The following is a 20,998-nucleotide window of genomic DNA, read 5'->3' on the forward strand; positions in this document are numbered from 1 at the left end:
ACCAATCCCCACACACTGGGGTTTCAAAAAAAAAAAAAAAGCATGTGAAGGAGAGAAGGGCCTTACATCAGGATGCTTCTGATGACTCAACGGATGTTTGTCTTTCATAGCATTCGAAATTAATGCGTGAAATCCTATTTTTATTTACATAATAAATTCATTAACTGTACACATGTTTTAGATCACCAAGAGTCAAGAGTTTTGGGGTTTTTGTTGTTGTTGCTTTTTGGTTTTTTTTCGAGACAGGGTTTCTCTGTGTAGCTCTGGAACTCACTTTGTAGACCAGGCTGGCCTCGAACTCAGAAATCTGCCTGCGTCTGCCTCCGAAGTGCTGGGATTAAAGGCATGCACCACCACACCTGGCTTCAAGTTTTTATAGATGTGTGGGTAAACGTGGACCGGCCAAAGGCCAATAGCAGGCAGTTTCCTTGACTATTTTTTTCTCCAAGTTTTTTTTTTTTAAACAGTTTCTTTTTATGAACCCGAACCTCACAGATTATCTATCCTGACTGACCAGCAACCTACAGGAATCTCTTGGTCTCTGCCCCTCCAGCCCTGGGATGGCAGACACGCATCTCCACCCTTGCCTTCCTATAGAAGTGCTTGGGATCCAGACTCAGGTCTTCAGGCTTGTGTGGAAACTGAGCCATCCTCTCAGCCTTTGAAGGCGACCTTTAAATGGTGTTTTTTAGTTTTCCATTTACAGTTCAAACTGCATATCAGCACCCCCTGTCAAGCATAGCCACCTTCTAGCCACACCACAAAATGCATTCACCTGCAATCTCATCTGTCTTTAGGCTAAGTTAAGAAAAATATAAAAATGCTTCCCTACACAATAGAATATAGCCTACAGCGACACAATAACCCTTATTCCCTGTTTGCCTGGTATTCCAAATTGCTTTCTTAAATAGCGGGTACCCAAAATCAGAGTGGAAATGGGATGGATTCAAAGAAGCTAAAGAAGAAGACAACAAAGTAGACTCTAGCAGCCTTACCATGAGATACTGCCTTGCTAGGCAGACAGACTCAATGGTGCCCTGGAGGTAGACGGTGGATTTCTTCTGTGGATTGCTGGGGTCGGGAAAGTGAATCTGCGCCCCTGTCCTCTGCATGATGTGTTTGACGTTGCTCCCGTTCCGGCCCATCATGAAGAGGTGATGCTGGGCTGCTATGTCCAGTTGTGTGCTCACGGGGATGGCGGAGGCCAAGCTTCCCGCAAGGTGTTCCAACAGCATGGCTGTTCCTTCCTGACAGAGGAAAGCAGAGTGGGGGAGAGAGAGAGAGAGAGAGAGAGAGAGAGAGAGAGAGAGAGAGAGAGAGAGAAAGAGAGAGAGCTGAAATCCCATCAAATACAACTGTCCCCACACAGGCAACATTTCTATTGTACCTCCAACAACTCTAGAAACATCAGCAGCATGTTCTCTGAGCCCAGAAGTAGCACAAAGGAAATTGCTAGAAACCAATTAGTCTAATATCCATAAATACAAAACTTGTTCTGGGTGTGGTCATGGTGGCGGCATAGGCCTATCTATGATCTGGAAGGTAAAGAGAACCATGATATGTATTTTTTATTTTTTAATTAATTAATTAATATTTATTTAATGTTCATTGATGTTCTGTCTATTTGTATATATGTATGAGCGTGTCAGATCACCAGGAACTCAAATTACAGACAGTTGTGAGCTGCCATGTTGGTGCTGGGAATTGAACCCAGGTCCTTTGGGAGAGCAGCCAGTGTTTTTAACTACTGAACCATCTCTCCAGCCCTGAGAGAACTGTGAATTTAAAGTCAGTGTAAGGATCCCCCTGCACCCCCCATAAATACATAAATAAATAAATAAATAAATACAAGCTTTCATGGTGCGTGTTTTGAGGTCATCTGAAGTCACCAACCTTCACAGCATTAGTGTTATTCTGAGAGCCTCGTACTGTGACTGTAGCACCATACATTCGAGACCTCTGCTTAAAGGACACAGAAACGCTGTAGGTTTGTGAGATGTGCTGAATGGACGGGGTGTTGGGATCGGGGACTGGCTGGAGAATCCCGGCAATCGGTAACTCAAACATCAGCACCAAAGGAAGCAGCTCCTAGGAGAGGCCAAAGCATCAGTGAGCAACCGTGAAGCATGACGTCTGCAGAGAGGCACGTTCCTCATCTCTTTTCTTCTAAGGATGGATTGTGAGACTTGAACTGCCTTCAGGCTAGAGCTTCAGTATAGTGTGTAACATTTCCTAAAGCAGGGAGCCTTTTGCCTGAGCCAGGCAAAAGTATAACAATGTTTCCACAATGTCTCCAACAGAGAAGCATTTACAAGCAAACCTAGACTGTTGTGGTCTACATACTGATGGAAAATGCCTCCACCAGAGCCCAGATGATAGAAGCAGGAGTGTTCCCAAAGGCACTCTGCTCCACTGTCTCCTGCTTCCTGAAATGGACTTGGTAACCAAATGGCAAACGATGCTATTTCTGCCCCCTTGTTATGTAAATATGGTGAGCATGCACACACGATTCCCAAAGATTAGCACAGTTACCCGAATCCTTGCTCGGGCCGATTCTACTCCTGCTGGCTGTCCTGCTATAGACACCTGCAAAATAAGAAAGCAAGGCTTATTACTCTATCACTCATACACCTATCTGCCTTCCTGGGAGCCACACCCCTCCTGCTGAACCCTTGAGCATGGGGTCTCCTGACCAATAAGCCTCAGCCAAACCCATTGAACCTGAATTTGATTTTAATGAGACCCTCTTCCAGTGATATCTGGCCATTGATCTACCTCATCCTTGGACTTAGCAACAGCCAGTAGCTCCCAGGAAGTCATTCTGACCCCTTTGTCAATATGTCTATCCACAGCATTTCTCCCTTTTGTTTAAAGTCTCTTTGCGTCAGTCTGTGAGATACATATTATCAGCAGTGATGAGACTGTATCAGACTCTGTAGCCATAAACCTTCATCCTCCACACCAGCAGGCAGATAATCACAGCCTTAGTACCCCCCTCTCCAGTTTTCTCCATAGATCCCCGGACATCACCATGACTCACCAACTAAAGCATTAGTCTTATGCTGGGTGACAGAACCATCTTGTCACAGTGATCACCGGGAATTCTGAATAACACCTGTATCTTTAATCAAGGCTTTCAACCTAGGCCACAGATACATGCCAGTGTAAAAACACTCCCTGATTTACCCTCAGGACTCACAGAACCCCATCATGGGAGCAGCTAAGAAGACAGAACATATCTAAATAACACAGCAGTAGTATGCACTCTTCAAGGACTGGAAGTGCTTGTGTGGGGGCCAGTGATGCCCAACGCAAAGCAGCGGGAGTGTATCTAAGCATCCTCTGAGATGGTGACCTCAAGGGCCACTTCTACAACTGTGTAGCTAGAACCCACCAACCGGATAAAGCTGCGGGCAAGACAAGCCTGGTAGACTCTCTCAGTTCTTCATAATGGTCCTTGGGATCTCTACTATTTAGAGATCAAGCAGAGAACCAGAGTCTACAGCTCATCCTTGGTCCCACAGAGTACCCCCAGCCTCCTCCACCTACACCATCTGCCATCTATAATTCCTCTGGTTGCTTTTTGCCCTCATCTCTCAGAAGGGATTTGTCTACTGAGACTCAAGGGTATAAAGGACCAATCACCTGGTTACTCTTCTCTGCCTGGTTGTTCCTGTTGGAGTCTGGGAAGTGGATGTGGCAGCCCGTGTCTTCCATGACCTTTTTAATGTTGTTACCACCCTTGCCGATGACGTGGGAGTGCTCCGTGTGCGAGACATCCATCTTCAATGTGACGCGGTTGCTCTGCACGGAAGCAGGGTTATGTCCCGATGTGTTACCACCACCGAACACTTACGGTGCTTCAGCATTAACAAAGCGGACACCACTCCATGGGAAACTACAGATTTCTCCAAAGGATTGTCTCAGCCTAACAAATTTCTATCCGTTTCTTCATTAAGACGGAATCTCATTTTATGATAAATTTTTCAGAGGGTGGTGACAAATTTTTAACTGCAATACTGTGACAGAAGAGCCTTTCTTAAATACGGTCAGTTGCAATGGTAGATAAATTATCCTGGTTTTTCTTTTCTTTTAAAGGCATTATTCATGAAATGGTTCAAATACCTGAAGACAGATGAAAGTGTGATCACATGACTAAAGATGCCGTGTTGGGCAGAGGATCTATGAGGAGGAGGAATCAGGACTATAAGGAAAGCCCCCACTGAGATCACACATGCCGACAACACATGCTGTCTGAAGTCCTACACACAGGAGCGCTTACGTGGCTACCTGCCCAATCTTACACAGCCACCCGTTATTCCAGCTGATGGAAAGAAAAGTGGAGAACTCGTAAGAACTTCCACCCTGGCAGACGAAGGCACGGATAAACAAACCCCAATCAGAGGCTCAGTTACCTTAAAGAAAGTGTAAAATCCCAAGTGGTGGGGAATAAAAAGGTGGCAGTCAAACTGGCATCTGAACATTGAATTCTGAGGAGTTTAACCCAATGCTACGAGGACAGATGTAAAACTTTTGGGATGTTCAAGGCTGTTAATGGCATTCCTGAACAGGAAGACTCAAGATATAAAAATATCAGACATTTAAAAGCCTTCTGAAATCATCAGTTTTTGACTTGTGCCCCAAAATATTTTTATTTTTGAAGCTTAACTTCTTTCACTTTAATCCTTGAAATACAAGAAAGTATCTCCCCTTTTAGAGAGGAAAAAAAAATCCTAAACTACTTTAAAATTACAAGGAAAACAATTCTTAAACATTAAGAAAAAAGGAACAAAGATAAATCCAGAAAAACAAAAGACCAGAGGGCAAGATCAGAAATATTTCAATAAAATATTAAGTAGTAAGGAAAAATAAAAAGCGGGAGCCACAGCCTGGATTTGAACCACCTCCCCAGTTACCAGCTTTGAGATGTTGGTCAAATTATCTAGCATCTCTGTGATGATTTACTTTTGAGGATAGATCAAATTATTATCTGTACAATATTAAGCACCTGGCATATAGCCAGGACTTCTGGTGTGCTTAAAGAAACAGCATCACAAATGAGTGTAGGCTTACACACATTCAGCTTCTGTCATTATTCTTTTGTATATGTACTTGTACTGGATCAAGCACCCCGTTCATTCCAGGCCAAGCGTGAGCACACACAAGTGAGCACACACAGGTGAGCACACACAGGTGAGCACACTCAGGTGAGCACACACAGGTGAGCACACACAGGTGAGCACACTCAGGTGAGCACACACAGGTGAGCACACACAGGTGAGCACACTCGGGTGAGCACACACAGGTGAGCACACACAGGTGAGCACACTCAGGTGAGCACACTCAGGTGAGCACACTCAGGTGAGCACATGCAGATACACAGGTGAGCACACACAGGTGAGCACACGCAGATACACAGGTGAGCACACACAGGTGAGCACACGCAGATACACAGGTGAGCACACTCGGGTGAGCACACACAGATACACAGGTGAGCACACACAGGTGAGCACATGCAGATACACAGGTGAGCACACTCGGGTGAGCACACACAGATACACAGGTGAGCACACACAGGTGAGCACACTCAGGTGAGCACACTCAGGTGAGCACACTCAGGTGAGCACCCGCAGATACACAGGTGAGCACACTCAGGTGAGCACACTCAGGTGAGCACACACAGATACTCACACAGGGCTCCTATGACCTCAGAAAAGCAAATGTGCTCATGTCTGTCATCATTGTTACTTATGTAGCACTAACAAGGGCCAATGTATCTTTCTGAAGATGGTATATTATGTGTGTGTGTGTATGCTCACACTTGCGTGTGTAAACGCGTTCATATACATAATTGCTTGCTATGATAGAAACCATTCATACTAAGCACTTTCTCTATCCCCCTCCCCCAGCAGACTCCCATGCACCTTTCAAACTTTGCCGATTTCTTTTCCCTGGTCCTCCCTTCTCCACATGATTCTTGGGTACCAGCTTGGAGTGTTCACTTACTTTTGTGTCTAAGACAGACATGATCATTTCTTTGGCTTCCTTCACATCCTCTTTCTTCCCAGAAACCTTGATGTGGGGATCTGGAAAGAAGCAGAAGGAAGGCTTACATGAGGCGTCACACCTCCCTCAACTGCCCGCTTTGAGACCGATTCCGCAATATGAAACATCCCACAATAAACCCTGTAGTTACTGCACTGTGTATATGCGATCACTATAATCACAAGCATAGGAAAGTAACCAACATCCGCATTTATCAGTGTTTTTTTCCCCTCTTCTGAAAATTGGATGAGCAATTTACCTCCAACCTGTGCAAAATAAGCAAATCACACCACTGCGAAATAAAATAAGGTAATTATGAATTCTACTTGTGAATTGAGTTCTCGTTATATTCTTGGCGGCATTCTAAAGATAATAGAGTAATTTGTTTAATCCAAGCTATTGCTTTGTGAACTTTTTTTTTTTTTAACAGAGAAAACCAATGCAGAAAGCAACAATAGTAACTTGCCCTAGAAAAGTAGATTTTACAGGACTCAGACCTGGCCCTATAGTGCAATGTCTTCCAACTCTGTCCACAATTTAAACTGTGATGACGTATTACAGAAAACATCCTCATGGGCCAATGTTCACAGAACAACAAAGTCCACTTGGGAATATTTCATATTTACCCAGAGTTCATTTTGAGTGACTAATACACAGCGTGATTTCTTTATTGACCACGATTGTAACTAGGGAAGTGTCCAGTCACTCAAGAGGGATTACTGATCGCCTTCACTGCACCAAGGTCTGGGGAATGTGTTGGTAAAGACGATTCCCGCACACACAGGCCTGAGTGATGCACAAGGAGGCCTAACAACATTTCACAAAGACTTTTACATGTTATACTAATCATCGTATGACAGAGCGTGGGATACAAGACATAAGGATTGGAGAGCCGGCTAGGGGAGAGGCCCATCAGGCTCACTAAGAGGAATTGGAGTGAGGGCCAGACACAGCCAAACTCTTCCAGCAAAGGGAGGGTCCTGCACAAGTCTTCAGGTCAAGGTGTGTTGCCCTGCTGTTAAGGTCTGAGTCTGTTGTTAACAGACAGCCCTGAAAAGGCAAAAGGGCAGACTCTTTGTCAGCTGGGCATCTTCTCCTCTGAGGACTCTGGATCCCACCTGAGGAAGGTCATGTGATCCTGCACCTGAGATTCCTGGGATGCCTCCCATGCTAATGAGGCCTCTCAGCAGCCTTCAGCCAATGACCTCCCCCCAACACCCAGATATTCTCACCCCCTCCCTCACAACTAGATAACCATTGATTGGTTCACCCCAAAAGTTTATGTGTATAAGCCCATCCTGAATAAAGGTATATGCCCAAGATAAGATCGTCTCAGAGAGCTGTTTCATTGCCGATCATCATCAGAGAAGGCCTTCTCACTCTCTCCCCACCCCCAAGGCACTCGCTTCAGGTGGACTGAGATCCTGTGCGATCTGGACTCTGCTTCATTCTTCCAGCCCGGTGTGTAGTGGCAGGCATCTGGACACCCCAAGCGGGAGAAATCAAGGACATGGAACCACGAGGATGTGTTTCCATTTCTCTTTCACTGGGTTCCTAGAATTTAGTAGTCTGGGAGTTCTGACACCTTACTGTCCAGCCTGGTGCAGATGAAGACCATCCTGGGGTAAGTGGAGAGTCCTTTGCCCATTTGTATTAGTGACAAAGTCAAGAAACGGATATGATCATCAATAGGTCATGACCATGGTCTATGAATTCCCTGAGTCCTTTCTGTCCAGTACAGGATAGAGATCCGTAAATATCCAGGTACCATCCACAACCATTGAGCCTTTTGTTCTTCCAAAGCAGGAATTACCCAGTTGCCACTGAGTAGGGATTATACCTGGACTACATACGTCGGGATGTCTCCACTGCCAGCATACCCCACAGGTCAAGGTCAATTCTATGCTGAACACATCACATATTTTGAGGTGCAACCAGTCAATCCAGGGGAGAGCCCAGGGAAGGAAGGAAAGGAGACTACTCAGCTCCTCTGAGCAGTACATGACACCACAGCTGACAACACCCTGCAGCTTTGGAATGTGGAATATGGGCTGAACCCCCACTTAATCACCCCTCTACTGGCACCCTGCCCTTCTCTGCCATGTCCCCCCTGCTACTCCTGACTGAGGCTCTCCTTATCCCATTATCTTTTTAGCCCTGTCTCTGACATTTGCAATGACTTTAAGATTGCTCGGAACTTTCCAAAACTGTTTTTCATAGGCTCTAAGTTTAGGGAACCCAAAAGCAAGGCACACGGATGCCCACCCACCACAGTCTATGAACCCGTTTTTATCTGGTTTGACAGAAGTGACAAATGATTCTGAAGAATATAGATCAATATTATTTACACACACACACACACACACACACACACATACCATGTGCAAGGTATGTTAACTTGTAAACCCATTACTTCCCAGGCTGGATAAACACTAAAATTCTTATACACCTGCACCTGTAGAGGTGCAGGCATGCTTAGTTTAAAGATAACCAAATTATCGTAACTTTTTCTTTCCAACAACAGAACAATAAGCAAAAGGAAAAAAAAAAAAAAAAAAAAAGAACAAAAAACAAAACCACCTCAACAGCAAATTTAGAAGTGAATGAGCACCACCTAGTGGTCAGAAAGTGAATTATTCAATGAAGCTGGGACTGCAATGTCTTCAACCCCTAACCCCAACCCTCAGATTCAGCTCTTGTTAGAAAGTGGCTCTTTGATTTGCCAAGCTTAATAGAAACCGAGAAAAACAAATACTACCACATTGGATCAAAGGGATGAGATGGCTAGGGACATGCTCGCTATCTCCCCCCTACTCTCTGGGTCCGCTCTTGCCTTTACGTAGAAGACATGTGCATGCTGCCTGCTGCCTGCTTCTAGTCTGAACGGAACCTCAATTCATTACTTGCCATGCCTGAGAGCCAGTGCCTGGTGAAGATTTCAGTTTAAGATTGTGTAAAATCACAGGGGATAAACGTTGTGTTCCAATTCACCCTAGAAACACTTGACCGTGAGTTGTAGTATTGACCCCACTGATAAGCACAAAATGAATTAGGCATCAGCCAGAAAGCATCAAAAGACAGAGAGCTGCAAGTCTGTCCAATGGCACTATGGGTACAGACTAGGGATGTTATAAACCAAGCTATTCACCCACACCCACAGTGGTACTGAGCAGACTAGCAGCACTCTATTGTCGAAAATGTCTATATGAAGGAGACTCTAGGCTCAGGTTCCTTCATTTCCGAGGTAACCATGAGCACTGGGCATTTCCAACAAAATTCTAACTTTCAGCAAGTCTGATCCTAGTATCAGAGGCGTGCGAGAGTGTTGGTTTTCGGATTCAGACCACACCCATCTGCTCCTGTCTTTTAGGCGTATCACCTCCCATGGAAGAGAGGAGACTGGATAGCAACCACTCTCACTGAGAAGTTCAGCTATGCTGGTATGTACACACCACAGAAGGAACAAAGGAAAATGGGCCCTGCTCTGCGGAGCTCGATACCTTTCACAGGAGTGTTCTCCTGGCTTTCATCTGTGAGTTCATAGACACCCTTGATGGTTCCAAAAACACGTTTTTGGTAAACATTTTAGAGTCGAGACGCTTCCTGAACCTAACCTTCAGCTTTGTCGAGCTTTTGGGAAGATGGTCTGGCATTGCAGGATTTTCCCTGTCCGATTACATTAGTGCAGAGGAGGTCTGTGATTGGACAGGGAAAAGGGAGGCGGAGCTAAGGGTAGCCACTAACAAGCTCTGTGGGAAAGTCACAGAGAGACTCTGGAGGACAGTGCGGGAGGAGTAGTAATGGAAAAGAAGGGAGAGGTGAGAGTGGTAGGAAGAAGCAGAGAGAAGGGGAGAGGAAGGTAGGGCGGGAGAGAAGAGAGAAAATGGGAGGGAAGGAAGGAAAGAAAGAGGGAGGGGAGGAGGGGGAGGGAGGGAGGGAGGGGGAGGGAGGAAAGAAGGAAGAGAGAGGAAGGGAAGGAAGGAGAGAAGGAGGGAAGGAAGGAGGGAGAGGGAGGGAGAAAGGAAGGGAAGAGGGGAAGGGAGGGAAAGAGGAAGAGGAGAGAGGGAGGAAGGGAGAGAGGGAGGGAGAGAAGGAAAGGGGGAACAGAGAAAGGAGGAGAATAAATACAGAAAATGTGGCACTATGCTTGAATATTCGAGGTCCCTATTGACTCCTGATTTTTGTTGTTGTTGTTGCTACTGCTGCTGCTGCTGCTGTTTTAATGCTTGCTACACAGCTGGTGGAACTGTCTAGGAGTCTGAAAACTTCAAGTGGAACAAGAAGATCAAGGGTTTAGAGCTCTAGAATATATTACCCTTCACTCCCTTCTGTAAACTCTACCTGCTTCTGATCCACAGTGATATGAACAGCTACTCCCCCCCCCCCCCACGCACATTGAGGTAAATATTATTTAAGGGTTTCTACCCTACATTTGATCATTTAGTTCCCAAATAAAAGACACAAAACCTTTACAATAAATTTTAATAGCACTAGATCTGGGCAGATATCAGCCCTCTCTGCTATTTTGTCTACTTCCCTGTCAATAACCCTGAGGTATGTTCTGCCTGGATCGCTCCTACTCCAACTGGCCAGGCTTCATGGCCATACTCTCATGATCCACCAACCCCATGGCACCTTCTTCCTTCTCCTCCCCCCTCCTGGTCTCTGCCTTAGACCCTCTGATGGTGTGTATATGCTTGGCCCAGAGAGTGGCACTACTAGAAGTTGTAGCACTGTTGGAGTGGGTGTGGCCTTGTTGAAGTAGGAGTGTCACTGTGGGAGTGGACTTTAAGACCCTCATCCTAGCTGCCTGGAAGTCAGTCTTCTAGCCTTAAGATGAAGATGTAGAACTCAGCTCCTCCTACGCCATGCCTCCCTGGATGCTGCCATGCTCCTGCCATGATGATAATGGACTGAACCTCTGAACCTGTAAGCCAGCCCCAATAAAACATTGTCCTTATAAGAGTTGCCTTGGTCATGGTGTCTGTTCACAGCAGCAAAACCCTAAGACAGACCCCAAGCCCAAGAAAGGAAGGCCTGCCTACCTCTCTTCTGTTAACCAATCACAGATAACTTGGGGGCAAGGTTTACACAACAAAAGCTGGTATATGTGTGAGGAGATCTCTCTCTCTCTCTCAGATTTATTTATTATATACATGTGAATGCACTGTCACTGTCTTCAGACACAACAGAAGAGGGTATTAGATACCATTACAGATGGTTGTGAGCCACCATGTGGTTGTGGGATTTGAACTCAGGACCTCTGGAAGAGCAGTCAGTGCTCTTAGCTGCGGAGCCATCTCTCCAGCCCCATGTGTGAGGATCTCTTCTTCTTGAGGAAATTAAACCTTGGGATATAGAATCTAGCCTTATAATACATAACAACAAACCAAACCTCAGAACACATAGTCATAGCTCTCTCTGACTCTGTCTCTGTCTCTCTGTCTCTGTCTCTCTCTCTCTCTGTCTCTCTGTCTCTCTCCATTAAGTTGCTGTCAGGAGCTTTGGTGATCCGGGTCAGACTGCTTAGTTTCCTTACAAATCTACATTGCTTTACTGTATTTCTAAGACCCCTACTAAAAGTTATTTTTATTATTTTTAATTATGTGTATGTGGTGTGTGCCTGGCGTGGAGGAGGGACTGCACTCCCCTGGGGCTGGGCTTATGCATGGTTTGGAGTCTCTGACACACAGGTGCAGAAGCCTAGGGTCCCTTGCAGGGGCCACCCAGGCGTTTCACCTCTGAACCATATAATGTTCTTAAACTAACCTAAACTAACCCGATATCTTTATTTTGCAGTTTTGCGCTGTCTTGTTGTATGTAGTTTATCTAACCTCTAAGGCATTTCCAAGAACCCTAATGCTAATGTGCTGGCACGGCGCCCTCTGCCCCAGCAGAGGGCGGGAGAGCAGCCCAGAGATCTTGGCGTGGATCAACAGCTGGTGTGGATCAGCAGCTGGCTTCCCAGGCCACAGCTTGGCCTCCTCTTCTGCCTTATTCACTAATGTGTGATTCGGTATCAAAGTAGATGGAAAACAGAGCTCGCCCGGCTGGTATTTCCCTAATAACGTGCTTTGTAAGACACAAAACAAACGCATTGCGTCTCATATGCTGACGGGATTTGGCTTCAAACTTTCCTTGAACAGAGTCACAGCTGAGATATCACTGACACGACCCCGTCCGTCCCCCGGGTCTAGATTTGATTGCATTTCCTTTAGGTTGGCAAATGACTCTGGGGATCAGCAGAGGTGAATTCAACATGAGGGCGACCAGCGGCTGCTCATACTTACTGTGGAACAATTAAGTTTCTCTCTGGACACCTCAGAGATAGACTTGAACTTTAGTTAGGGTTTTTATTGCTGTGATAAAATCGCCACGGACCAACAGCAACTGGAGATGTTTATTCTAGCGTATAGGTTTAAGTTCATCACCGAGGGAAGTTGGGGCAGGAACCTGAGGCAGGAGCTGATGCAGAGGCCAGGGAGGGGTGCTGCTTACAGGCTTGTTCCTCATGGTTTGCTCCGCCTGCATTTTTAAAGCTTATAGTACCACCAGTCTAGGGGGTGGCACTGCCCACACTGATCGGATTCTCCCAGCCCAGAGGTGGTACCGCCCACAATGAGCTGGCTCCTCCCAGCCCAGGGTGACACCGCCCACAGTGTGCTGGCTCCTCCCATGTCAATCATTTTCAAGAAAATGTACTATAGGTTAGCCTATAGGCTGATCTTATAGAGGCCTTTTCTCAAATTGAGGTTCCTCTCCTCTCAGATCGCTCCAGCTTGTATCAAGCTGACAAACAACCAGGCAGGACATTTGCTTTTTTAAAATAAAAGCTTTACATAGGCTGAGGTAGCAACATCTCACTTTTGTCAAAAAGATAGAAAACCTGAGCTGACTGATGAGCCCTGACTACAGATGATTTTTAGAATAGAATAGGAACAGAGTAGTACAGAGCCTAGAGCCCGTGAAGGAAGGTTCTTTCCCAACAGGTACCCCAATAAACTGAGTCAGGATAAGTGACCTCTTAACATGATGTTCAGGGTAAGGCGTGGTCCTCCGTGCCTGCCTTGGTTTAAAACAGAAAAGAAAGGTTACCACCTCAATAGCCAACAGGAGAGCAAAGGCTGTCTAGAATCAGATATATTTAAATTCAAAACCCTAGTTTGCATGGGAATAATGATCCCACACTGGGTGGGTACCCATCTGTCTGAACCCAACAGAGCCCAACATCAAGGTCCTATCAAGGTAGTCTTTGGAAGGATGATGCTCAAACTCTGAGAAAGAACCATTTGTGACACCCAGGTGACACCAGGAAGTCAAAAGAGAAAGCATCAGGAAATGGCCTTGGGACGTTTTAACTCAATTGCTCAGCTCTGCTTAGAAACAGCTATCCCTGTCACTGGAGCTTTGAGAAGGCTTTAGCTTTTAAAAAAAGGAAAGGGTGAGAGGTACATCCAACCAAGATGGCGCCCAGAGGTCCTTCTTCAGTTGGATAGAAGGAGCAATGAGCCTTGGGAGACACAAAGGTAGTTCGAGAGGGGGTCAGGCCTTTTGTGGGTGAAACACTAATTTCTCAACATGGTGACTAAGATTTGGAAATATAAAGATACCAGTCCATCATCATGCTCTCCACCGGCCTCCAGCCTTCAGGGGAAAGGGAGCAGAGGAAGGAGGGCTTATATGCATCTTCTCCGCCTGGAGTCTGGAGGGACTTCCCAAAGCTGTTTGATGCGATGCAGAGTTATAGAGACTTGGGGGGAAACCTAGAAATAATCTCAGAAAAGAACAACAGAACGCACACCAAATACGAAGCAGAATCAGGGCGCACCAGCAGGAATAATCAGTACCAGATGTCCTCATGGAGCGTGAGAACAGAATCAGAGGGAAGGGGCTTTATTGTACCGTTCTATTCAAGGCGACACAAACTAACCTCTGTCATAAACCGCAGAGGTGCCCTGCAGGTGGGAGACAGGTGTTTAACAAGTGTAGAGCTGCAGAGCCAGAGGAGAAGGAAGTTAGAAATGTAACTAGACTCGGCTTTTTGGCATCAGCCCTCTATATTCCAGAGATAAGGAAGAGGATTCTGGGAAGAGGGAGTTGAGGAAGCCAAGTGCCAGGAAGAAATCTGGAAACAGGGGAGTCTGCACAGGGGTCACAATGAGGTCACTGCACAGGGGATGTTAGACAGGCCGCTTTAATGAGGAGGGGACAGTGCCCAAGACATGCAACGTGATCTTTTAAAATGTGTTGCAATGACCTGGGACCCAGGAGGGGTATGGCGAAGGGAGACAACCAGACCAAATACTGGCCACCTGCAATGCAATCCTGGTCTGACCTCAGAGGTCCCCCTAATGGATGGGGGGGGGAGCACATGCATAAGCCAGGAAAGAGCCTCCCCAGGAAACTGAGATTACAGCAGGTTATGAGGACAGATCTAAGAGCCAGAAATGACCAATGCTCACTCTCTCCAAGGAATACAGGTCAACATGTGCATGATAGGCCCCAGGGGTCCTGCCTGTGGTCTGAGCACAGCAAAGCACTGTCATCCACAGCCAAGGAGGAGTGTGTCTTTTTAACAACATCTGGGGCCGTTCACAAAACATCTGACACACAACTGCTGGCTGTCGGTACAGAATAAAGGGGACACAGCAAGTCCTGTGAATACACATGTGACACCACACACACACACACACGAGAGAGAGAGAGAGAGAGAGAGAGAGAGAGAGAGAGAGAGACTGGAAGAAGAAACCTGAGGAAAGAAGAATTTAGGTCACAATCAAGGACGCCAGGAGACAAGCAGCCAGGTACTGGCCTTGACCTTGAAGGTACATCACTTCTGTGCTGTCTAGTGAGACAGTTCCCTTTGTTATCATGAAGGACAGCTCAGAACAGGTCCCCTGACTGTATGTTATAGCCTGTGTGTCAAGCTTCCTCACACGATCTCAAGAAACCTGAAAATATGCATGAAAATCTAAAATGCCTAAAATTAGGGAACTGGGCTTTCAGGAAAACTATCATTGGAAAAATGCCTAGGGTTCTTTTTTTTTTCCCTCCACCCCAAAGATGCACATTCTGAAAATGGTCCACACATCCCTCCCCCTGGGCCTGCCTGTTTCTCTGTGCCTTGTGGTCCCCCACTCTACCAAAGAAAATCGGGCCTTAACCCCTTAGTCTTGGGAGATGTGTGTCTTCAGGGTTGGAGGGCAATTTGAAATAGTTCTTGAATCACAAATATCTTTAAATCAAGATGCACCAAGCACGTTTCAAAAAGTAATACTCTGCTTACATATTGCAAGTAATGGCAACTGTGTGATCTCTGTCTTTAAAATTTTGCTTTTCCTTTGAACAGCAACAACTCCTCCTCTCCCCAAAAAGCCCCAGAAAATGAACAAGAAGCCCGAAAGGAAAGACAGTCAGTTTTTCTATTCCTAGAACTTTGATAAGTCAATTCAAAAGGCACTAATGATCCCATGGGGACCTGGGTGAAGGATATGAATAAATAATTCAGTGGAAAGTTGGCAATTATATAAATATGAAAAAACTCAACGTTAATCGTTGTATTGATAAAAAAATCAAGAAAAAATATGCTTTAATTTTACAGACAGCAAAGTCTCTCTTACATTCTTCATGAAGTTGCATATTGCTATAAAATGCCTAGAGTAACTTGGAAACATAAATAAAGATTTAGAGTATTATTTCTTTTAAGGATATATACATATTGAGAAGAAAAAAAGCCGTATTAATAGTGATTACTTCTTTTTTTTTTTTTTTCAAGACAAGGTTTCTCTTTGTAGCCCTGGCTGTCCTGGGACTCACTCTGTAGATCAGGCTGACCTCGAACTCAGAAATCCACCTGCCTTTACCTCCCAAGTGCTGGGATTAAGGCGTGCACCACCACGCCTGGCTAGTGATTACTTCTAAGTGTCAGAATCATGGATATAATTTATCTCACACTTCAATCTCTTGTGTATTTTCCATCAGAAACTAAAATATCCCCACATAAGAATTCAGAGGGTGCCATTCACTTCAATTACAAGCTCATGATGTAAAAGCAAATGCATTTAATTTAGAGCCTTTGATATTCCAGGCACTCTTGCCAGGATCCCTTTAAGAACAGAGACCTTTAAATGTTAAGGATAAGGGCCGGACAGCTTTCTCGGCGGCACAACTTGGCAAGGGGCTTTTGGCCGTGTTCGCTGTCAACGTTTTTTCTCCGGCATTTGCTGTGCTGTTGCTCTGGGTAACTTACAAACATACTCATTCCCTGGAAACCGAGTCCTCCAGTGAAACCGAACAAGAGTATTGGGGACAGGGTTATCGCCACTCAAGAACTGGATTTGAACAGAGTTAAGACGAATGGTGAAGGCCCTGTGCTTGTGCCCACTAGGAACTGTCCCTGGGAATCTTTCAAATATCCACATCCACATCTCTTTGTCTTTAGTACCGTTTCTGAAATCCTGGGAAGCAAGAGCAGGATGAGGAGAGGTTGCCTATAGTACTCTTTCTTTGAAAAATATTCCAATCTTTTTCTTGTTCTCCCAAGTCATGACCCCACCCAAGAAAGTTGGGAAAGTTGCACATTACTGTTGGTCTCTGTGTCTGACAGCCTTCTATGAATGTGTGTTAGTAAGAGTGTGAAAGGATGGTACCTTTCTAATGGAGGAGTCTCGGTGATGGCCTCTGAAAAGATCAGATTCATCTTCGTAGAGGTATCCCCATGGTTGGTGGTGGCACTTGGTGATGCTCTAAATGCCCGTCCTGGGGTGCTCTGGCTTTTGCTCTGCTCTAACTTCTTGGGTTTCTGGTTTGCTCTCCTGAAGCTTCAGGTATGCACACATGACCACCATTCCACTGAGAAGTCCCTTGGCATGGGTTCTCCTGTGATGGTCTTGCCCAAATCCGTGAAATCCTCCTGTCTCCCAACACATATCATTATCTATTCCTATCCATTAGCTTGCTGCTTCTGCCTGCGTCTGTAAGCAGTGCTTTGGTGGAGCTAAGCGGCAGCTCACTCTACTTTCTGCCAGGCCTGATATGATGAACTGTTTCCCAGTCCCTGTCCTCCCTCCAGAAGACTTCTAAGTGTATGAGAGGAGGGCATTCTCTATTTGCCCTTGACAGTTTTCAACCACAAACATTTGGGAGATGAACTCTATGCTCTACATAGGCTAAGTTGTATATTCCCAGGGCCATCAAGCTGGCTCTGAAGGTAAAGATGCTTTCCACCAATTCTGATGGCCTGAGTTCTGGGACCTAACATGGTAGGAGGAGAAAATAAGAGTCCTGAAAGTTGTCCTCTGACCTCCAAGCACACACCATGGCCCAAGTGTATGGCATTTGTCCACCCACACAAAGTCAATAAATAAATGTTATGTTTAAAGTGAAAAAAATAATAATTTTATCCTTTAGAGCTTAGTAGATGTTCCTTCCCAAAGAGCCTTTCCAATGTAATCAGTCCACGGGACTTCATCTCACCGCAAAGCAGAAACACCAGGACAGCTTCCTGCCTGTCTCTGCCCCACCTCCAACCTGCTGCAGGTACATTTTCTTCATCTGCTTCTTACTAGAAACATCCTGGCACTGGCAGAGGCTCCTTGATAAGTGTGTGGCAATGTGTTATCAGACCTCTGAGAACTATGTGTGGATTCAACGGCATTTTGAAATCTCTAATGGTTTCCTGGCCTCCTCCAACTTTAACCTCTAAAGGCACTGACTGGTATGTGCCCTCCAGTGGACACCCACAGTGTATTAAATAAATCAATGTTGTTTTATGAGCCAACTTCAAATCTACTCAAGGGAGAGGGGTGTGACTACTGATTCAGCCAGTTTCATACGGAGGAGGCTGATGGGTTCCCCCGAGTAGCTTTCAAAGTTGCCTATAATCGCACTTAATGATGGGACGCGTGGGCTAGGGCATTTTCCTGAGTAGATCTACCCGCCAGCCCAGCTAAGAAGGCTGTGTCTCAGCCTATGCAACAGAACTGTCTAAAGACAATGCAAAGCAGATCTGAAATCTTCCAAGGATGCAGGTTTGGCCTGGCGTTGCTTTCCATACATATATAAAACGGATGGATGTCTTTTATTTCAGATATTTCAACAAGTAGATTTTAAAGATAATCATAGCAATTCTATTGATGTTTACTGTCATTTTTTTTGCTCTTTTATAAAACAAATAAGTTATATTTGTTTATTTATTTATTTATTTTATTTTTATTTTTTTTTTGGTTTGGTTTTTCGAGACAGGATTTCTCTGTATAGCCTTGGCTGTCCTGGAACTCACTTTGTAGACCAGGCTGGCCTCAAACTCAGAAATCTGCCTGCCTCTGACTCCCGAGTGCTGGAATTAAAGGCGTGCGCCACCACGCCCGGCTTATAAGTTATTTTTAAATAGTTGTTTTGAGAATTACATATATTTATACAAGGAAATATGACCATAACTACTCCCCATCATCAGTTTACTCCCTTAAACTTCCCCCTCTTATACCCAACATGACTCCTCCCTGCTTCAGGAGTCCCCGTCCTCCCCCTCCTCCTCTTCTTCTGCACCTTCTTGTCCTCTTCTCCCCTCTCCTTCTCTTCTCCTCCTCCTTTTCAATAACACACTAAGTCCAGCTAGTACTGCCCATGTATGGATGGTACACAGGACCATTCACTGGATCATGGGCACACCATCAGTGGGCAACAGTCAATAATGATTCTCCCTTCCCAGTAACTTTCAGCTGCCACTACGTAGCTCCTCAGTAAGGGTGGGGCCTAGAAATCACCCATTCCAACTGTGCTGGCATTTTGGGCTGGCTTTATCTTGTGTAACTGCCGTGAGCTCATGCACGCAACAGCCATGTTGTTTCCCGAAGACAACATCTCTCCCCACCCCCACCCCCACCCCCTCCTGTGTTCCTTACATTATCTTCACCCCTTCTTCCATGATGTTCCCTGAGACATGGTGGTGGGTTGTGAGATTGCTATAGATGTCCGGTTTAGGGCTGGGCGCTGCGTCTCATATCTTTAGTACTGTGACCGGTTATGCAAGTCTCTGGTAACTGAAGAAAAAAGGAGCTTCCTTGACAATAGATGAGAGCACCCCAGGCCTACAGGTATAACATAAATATTAAGAATTTGATAGCATGAGCACTTAGCACCAAAATAACAGCAAATTATAACCTCCAGGGCCATGAGCTTTGGACAATAATTAGCAGGCATGAAACTCCTTCCCATGGAGCAGGCCTCAGATCCAACCAGTCATTGGTGACACTGGAACAGGGATGCCACCATTGAGCAAGCAGGTCCACTTTGGCAGTTATATTTGAAACATGAGTAGTAGTCAGTGTGCTAAGACAAGATTTGAGCAAACTGCTACCCCCCTTTCAGTTACCATTGGAGGCACAGGAGAAAAGGGCAAACACCAAGGATGGAAGATTTGCAGGAGGAGCCACAGCCGAGTCAAGTTGAAATACACTATTAAAAACCTTGCACACTTCCTTGGAGTAGAAATTCTTCAACTTTTATCCTTTCTCTGCCTTGGCAGAAATCAGTTCTTTTGCATGAAATCTAATTTTTAACTTCCATTAATCTAAACGCAGGTCTGCAGACCTAGAATGGAACACAAAAGCCTACTCTTTCCGGTCCGTTGTAAGGGTTCATCAAACGCCCAAGCTGGACCAGGCCCAGCCTCTGGAGCAGAGCCACAGAGAAGGTGACAACTGTTCACAGTAGAAAAGCTTGAGAGGGATTCAACTTCCCTTTCCATAGGAAGGGGGAATTTGTCGAGAAAATGCATGGTGGTCAGAGAGACCCCATCCGAGAGTTATTAGACTTGTGGAAGCCAAATCTGCTCCCACATCAGCCATATTGATGACTGTACTGGCCTGTCTAGATATACTTGATCCTCCTCAGTTCACACGATGCGCTTGGGTTTCTGATTCCACTTTCTTTCTTTCAGTATTCCAAGTTCAGCCCACTATTTTCCGTCTTTATCAGACAAGGATTAGAAAACGATCATGAAACCTCAGGCCAACGCCTCTTCTGTCCCAGGAGGAGAGAGTGGGGATGTCCACCCTGGAGCCGAAATGATATCTGAAGTAATGGAGCTTACGGACCTACTTCTAAGCCATGTGTGTTCTCCTGACTTCACACTGGGTTGTAAGCTTGCTCACACCTGATTCTCTTCAGCGCATTGTCTGCACATGCTCTGTCCTTTATTCTCAGCCTGCTTTATTGCAGGACACACACGTTTATTTTTGTCTTCTTCAACTTCAAGAGAATTTTGATTCCTTTCCATGCTAGGGATCTTTTTCCAATAAGCTATCAGACATAAGACCCAGCAACACAGATGGGAGAGAGGAAACATGGTCCATGTAAAGGAGCCATCCTATACTGGGATTGCTGGACCTTATGCAAGAGGCAGCGATTATTCCTTGATTTAAAAGATCTTGGCAGGAATGGGGTGGGGTGGGGCCGAGTAGCAGGGGAATGACTCAGTTTTCTTTAAGGACCTGGCCACTGGGAGTGTGACAATGCTCTAATGAGTATATAGGTAACACTGGGTTACATATATTTTTTTCTCTCTCTGTTTTTCTTTTGGGGGGTATTGAGGGGTATGGGGGTAGAAGGATAGATCTGGAAGGAATACAAAGCTAGTGTGATTGGGGTGTTTTAGTTAGGGTTTTCCTGCTGTGAGCAGACACCATGACCAAGGCAAGTCTTATGAGGACAACATTTATTTGGGGCTGGCTTACAGGTTCACATGTTCAGTCCATTATCATCAAGGCGGGAGCATGGCAGCATCCAGGCAGGCGTGGTGCAGGAAGAACTGAGAGTTCTACGTCTTCATCTGAAGGCTGTCAGCAGAATACTGACTTCCAGAAAGCTAGGATAAAGGTCTTAAAGCCCACACCCACAGTGACACACCTACTCCAACAAGACCACACCCACTCCAACAGGGCTACACCTTCTA

The 20,998-nt window shown here is 45.6% G+C and overlaps 1 protein-coding gene across 2 annotated transcripts in view; it reads right to left on the reverse strand.

Moving 5' to 3' along the window:
* The window catches only part of Bicc1 (BicC family RNA binding protein 1), a 236,861-nt gene that overhangs the window by 32,299 nt on the left and 183,564 nt on the right, over positions 1–20,998 (reverse strand). For both annotated transcript variants that reach the window (NM_031397.3, NM_001347189.1), the window contains exons 4-8: positions 6,007–6,086; positions 3,646–3,804; positions 2,533–2,586; positions 1,894–2,088; positions 996–1,247 (exon numbers count right to left, since the gene is read on the reverse strand). In NM_031397.3, coding sequence (NP_113574.1) covers positions 996–1,247; positions 1,894–2,088; positions 2,533–2,586; positions 3,646–3,804; positions 6,007–6,086 — 740 coding nt within the window. The remainder of the gene's footprint in view (positions 1–995; positions 1,248–1,893; positions 2,089–2,532; positions 2,587–3,645; positions 3,805–6,006; positions 6,087–20,998) is intronic.

Source organism: Mus musculus, chromosome 10, assembly GCF_000001635.26.
Source record: "Mus musculus strain C57BL/6J chromosome 10, GRCm38.p6 C57BL/6J".
NCBI lineage: Eukaryota > Metazoa > Chordata > Mammalia > Rodentia > Muridae > Mus > Mus musculus.